The 4,718-nt window shown below is 46.3% G+C and overlaps 1 protein-coding gene across 1 annotated transcript in view; it reads left to right on the top strand.

Annotated features, from left to right (window-relative positions):
* Nucleotides 1–4,718, top strand: part of PRDM1 (PR domain containing 1, with ZNF domain) — a 26,699-nt gene that overhangs the window by 9,879 nt on the left and 12,102 nt on the right. Inside the window, exon 3 of the mRNA XM_009327926.1 lies at nucleotides 3,005–3,124. Coding sequence (XP_009326201.1) covers nucleotides 3,005–3,124 — 120 coding nt within the window. The remainder of the gene's footprint in view (nucleotides 1–3,004; nucleotides 3,125–4,718) is intronic.

The following is a 4,718-nucleotide window of genomic DNA, read 5'->3' as shown; positions in this document are numbered from 1 at the left end:
TGCAGCGCCTCCAGGTTGCAGCTGTCTCCCGCTCGCCAGCCGGCGCCTCTCGGCGCATCCCGTCCCGCTCTGACCGAGGGGAGAGTGGCTTAGCTCAGCCCGGCCTCGGCAGGAGCCACAGCTGCCCGCAGCCCCGGGAACCGGCCTTGCGGCTTCAGGCTAACGTTTGGCTTCATCTTCGTGCTAGAAATGCAGCTTTACTGAAAGATAAAATGTGGTAGCGGCCCGCTTGCGTTGAGTGTTGGAAGTTGGAGCTTTGAAGGGAGAGGGGGTGAGTGTCTGTAGAGAGGAAATTGTTCTGAAAATAGCGCGTTGCTTCCTTACGGCATGGTTTAGACCCAGAAGGCTGCAGAAGGGCAGTAGGCTTTTATTTGTGGGGAGCGAGCTCAGGTCATGCTCCCCTGTGGTTCCCTGCCACGAGGCTGTTTAGGAAGGTCTCATCGCCGAGAGGCAGCAATGTGCTGAAGGACACCTGGTGGACGCAAGTCTGAAATGCCTCTCCGCGACAGCTTTTCGGAAGCCTGGAGGCAGTTTCCCCTCAGCTCTGGATGTGGAGTTCCTTCGCTGTTTTGCCTAGAAGCCCTCGGCAGCTCTGTACTTCGTGGCTTCTTGTTAAACTGCCCCCCCTTTTGGCTGTGGCAGGGGGGGCTTCTGGCAGCCTAGAGCCAGCCTGTCCTGGCACTGCCAGCATCCCTCTCCTGGAGGGTACCTCTTCTTGACCACAGCAGCTGAGCTTGTTGGGGGCACAACGGAGGCCAAGAATTGCTGACCGGAAAGCCACCCTCGGTTAAAAGTCGTCTGGACAGCTTTAGTCTGGTTTAGCAAAACTTCAGTGTTGGCACACACGGATGTGCAGAACATCCTCCGCCAAAATAACCTTCTGATGAGGTGAGAAATCGTCTTCGTGTTCAGCTGCACTGGGGGAGAAGCAAACACTGCATGTAAGGTGGATATCAAAAAGTATCTGCTGTGTCAGAGACACCAGTTCAGTGAGTGTTTCAAGTTGACTAGTTCGAGGAGTGATTTCTAGAGATTCTGAGAATTTCATTAAAGTCATTTTAATTAAGGCCAAGATATTTTAAAACCATGAAAAAACTCAAGCTGCCATGCAGTAAAACTGGTGGGGTCTGCTGTAGCTTGGTTGTGAACTTTTCTTGAGAGGGCAGATGGATGTAAATGAAGATATATGGGGAAGATGAGAAGAACATCTGCCTTTTTCAGCTCTCTATGAGAAATGTACAAGCAAGACAAAAATAAAACTGAGCCACTGAGCTTGTTTCAGCTTGTGGTAGGTGTAGGAAAATTTCTGGAAGTCCCTTTTCTCTCTCTTCAGTCCAGATGCACAGATCAATGGAGCATTTAACTACCTCTACTGTTGACATTTAATTTTTTTTGTAATGTGCTGAAACACATGTTGAAACGCAGACAAGCGCAAACAGCCACCACGTACACCGGCAATCTGTTTCCAGGTGGATTAGCTCCTTGATTCCATGGCTGTTACTTTTCCCCTTTATTATGACATTTAACATGAAATTATGCTAGGCGTTAGTTGTTTACTGGGATTTTTAATCTTGACCAATACACAGGCAAGCATTTCTCTGTCTGTCTCTCTCCCTCTCTCACACCAGGGGTGATACAACAGAAGAAAATGTAGCATGAGAAAATCACAAGGCTTAGCTAATTTGTGAAGTGCTGTCTACAGTCCACGGTTTTTCCGTCCTTTGCTGTGAAGGACTGTTACGAAGAAAATGAAATGCTCACTGAAGTGAGCTATCTGCAGGGTCTGATGAGTGCTAATCTGCTTTGGTAGGAACGTTGATTCCTTGCGGGGTACAGACAGCAGTAATCCCAACTCTCAGTGTTCGTCAGCCACTTCTGCTGTTCCTGTCTTGTTCTGAAATCCTGGCAAGGAAAAAGACAGGTGGCAAGATGTGTGAAAGGGATATGATTAATACATTTTGCCATGAAAACTTGGTTATAATACCAAATTAATGGGCTTTTTACGTTCCCGTTTTCCACTATCTGAGCAGCAGGATCAATCTTGCAAAGCCTTGGGGTTTTTGGTTTACAAAATTGTTGGTTTTCTAACGTTGTTTGGATACGTTAAATTTAAGAAGATTGGTGAGGAACAGAGACAAAACCAATAACTCAGCAGTGTTTTGCAAAGGGTTACTCCAAGGCACGTTCTTCTGAATAATGATGAATTGCTTCCTGATTTGTGGTCAGTGACTTTTTTGGGTATAATTACTGTCAAGAAGGAAGCTGAACAACTAGAGTACATTTCTTAGACCTAGCATAGTGGAGCATTTTCATCAAAACCTTTACGCCTTTTTGACCAAACCCACTTGAGATATGTTACCGGAACTGCTGCCTCCTTTATATAAAAGGGGGTGATCTGTGAGTACATGTCCCAAAGCCATTTCATATTCTGTTTTGTGTGCCACTGTCTGCTGGTGAGAGAATTGTAGGTCGTCTTTTTTTTTTTGTTCTCCTTTTAGCTATCAGGATGGCTATAGAGTGAAGAAGGTGGGGTTAGGGGGGAGGTTTCATTTTGATCTGGAGGAGCAGTCATTCCAGTTCCTAACTTATTAGAAAAGCGAGCTCTGTAGCAGTGAGGTGATTGATAGCTGTTGAATAGTTTGGTTTGCTGGAACTAGACTTTTGGGGGGTGCCTTTGATAGGAGAGAGAACTTCTGAAGGTATTTGACAGTCTCTGTACATTTCGCTTACTGTTTCTTCTAGTAAATGTATTTCCACAAAACACGTTTTTCAGGCGGTGTTCATCTTTGGCTTCCATGTGTCTCGGTAAGATGCTAGTACCTAACAAAGCTGGTCATACCATATCCAACACAATTGTTAATTTATTTCTGTTTTGCTGAGCTGTCACTAAAAATTTCTTGCATCGGTTGCTTTACCTTGTTAAGTTCGGGGGACAAGGGAGAGGAAGGAAGACTTTTCGATTTTCTACTGGTGATGGACTGATCCTGTGCTGCTCTTCTTGTAGGTCACTGGAGTTATAAGCAAAGAGTACATCCCAAAAGGAACGCGCTTTGGACCCCTGGTAGGAGAGATCTATACCAGCGATACGGTTCCCAAGAATGCGAACAGAAAATACTTTTGGCGGGTAAGCAGGAAAAAACAGCACCATGTTGTTGCAGTAAGCAGATCACTAAATGAGTACAGCTGAGAAGCTGGGTCACTTCCTGCTTCAGACCTGTGTGAATGCAGGGGGCAACTTCTGTACGCTGCCAGGCACGAACAGAGCCAGTGGGGTGAACTAAGCCGAGTAAAAGCCTGGCTGTCTTGGACGTAGGGACTGCGTGGGTGGAGAGAGCAGGGGAGATGCACAGCCCTTCCCGGCTCTGTTTTCTGAAACGTATCGGTGCTTGATTGTGTAAAGACGTAGTTCTGCTGCTTGCTGTAGGGGCTGGTTATTTTGCATTTCTTCACAGCGGAAAGTCATTCTTGTTTATGCAAATGTCACATATCCTTGATTTTTCCAGCTATGAAGAAGCTGTGAAAGTACTGCATCATCTTTTACTCTGGAATTATGATACGTTTTGTGACATTTTTCCCTGGGTTTTGAATAGAACTGCTATAACACAGTGGTGGTGGTGGTCTTCAGTGTATATTATTCAAGTCGTAAGCTTTTCTAGTCCACTTCAGAAAGTGTTCAAAGAGCAGCCCACAGATCTTAGCGAAGAGAAAAATCCATTAATGGCAGACAAACACTAGAGGTGATGCCTAATTTGTACTCTGTAGTATAAGCTGGAAGGGAGCACCAGCCAATTTGTTTTGGCTTGGGAAGTCTGTGCTGGGGAATATGCTTCCAGTTTATCAGTTGACATAATCCTCAGTCTCCTTTACAGACCCATTATTAATTGTTAGAGAACATTCCTTCAGCCCCATCTCCTTCCATGGATTTGTTTTGCTGCCTTCTAGCCATTTAGGTTGTGCCTAAGTCGGTGGATTTGGGAGTATATCCAAGCCTCTGTGCCCAGGTGCCTGCCTGCCTTAGTAATATCCCGACCTCATATCCAGGTGAAACCCAGGGCAAGCACCAGCGTTCCCCACACCCCTTTCTTCCTGCCTAATTGCATCATTTTGGTTTTCTCGGATCGTCTTTGTGCAATGTAATACAGCATTGCACAGGCAGTTATTTGCATGAGTGTTTTTACAAAGCAGGCGACTGTTTTCACATCCATAAGGCTACAGAATGGTTCTTTTAGCCAAATTTTTTGGGAGCTTGCGTCCAGTATAGGAAGAGAGTGGTATGCCGGCCCTAGCCCTGCCAGTGGCTAATAAGACGGCAAACATTGGGAAGAGGGGCTGCTAACCATCTTGCAGGACTTCATTCATATATTGCAGCAAGAAAGATGACATCATTCTCATGATGTGATTTTAAGCCTTAATGCGGAGGGATCCTTGGAAATAATATCCTAGGAGCCATCTAAGCATCGTTAAATTCCCTGTTATAATCTCTTGATTCGTTCAAGACACACTGCTGCACCGAAAATGAATTCCTTCCTAGGGGTCTGAAACAGGCTTGCATATGCAAAGGAAATTGTGGGAGATAACTTCCCACATGTTATTAAAGGCATCCTGGGCTCGCTGGCAGGAGCGGGAACATCTGCTGCGCGCGCGGGGGGACGCTGCCTGCGCCTTGCCCACACGAGGGGAGCGGGGCCGCCCGGGGCCGACGTCATTTCTGGGAACCG

Source organism: Pygoscelis adeliae, unplaced genomic scaffold (assembly GCF_000699105.1).
Source record: "Pygoscelis adeliae isolate BGI_AS28 unplaced genomic scaffold, ASM69910v1 Scaffold76, whole genome shotgun sequence".
Taxonomy (NCBI): Eukaryota; Metazoa; Chordata; class Aves; order Sphenisciformes; family Spheniscidae; genus Pygoscelis; species Pygoscelis adeliae.
This window is presented reverse-complemented; position numbering and strand designations above follow the sequence as displayed.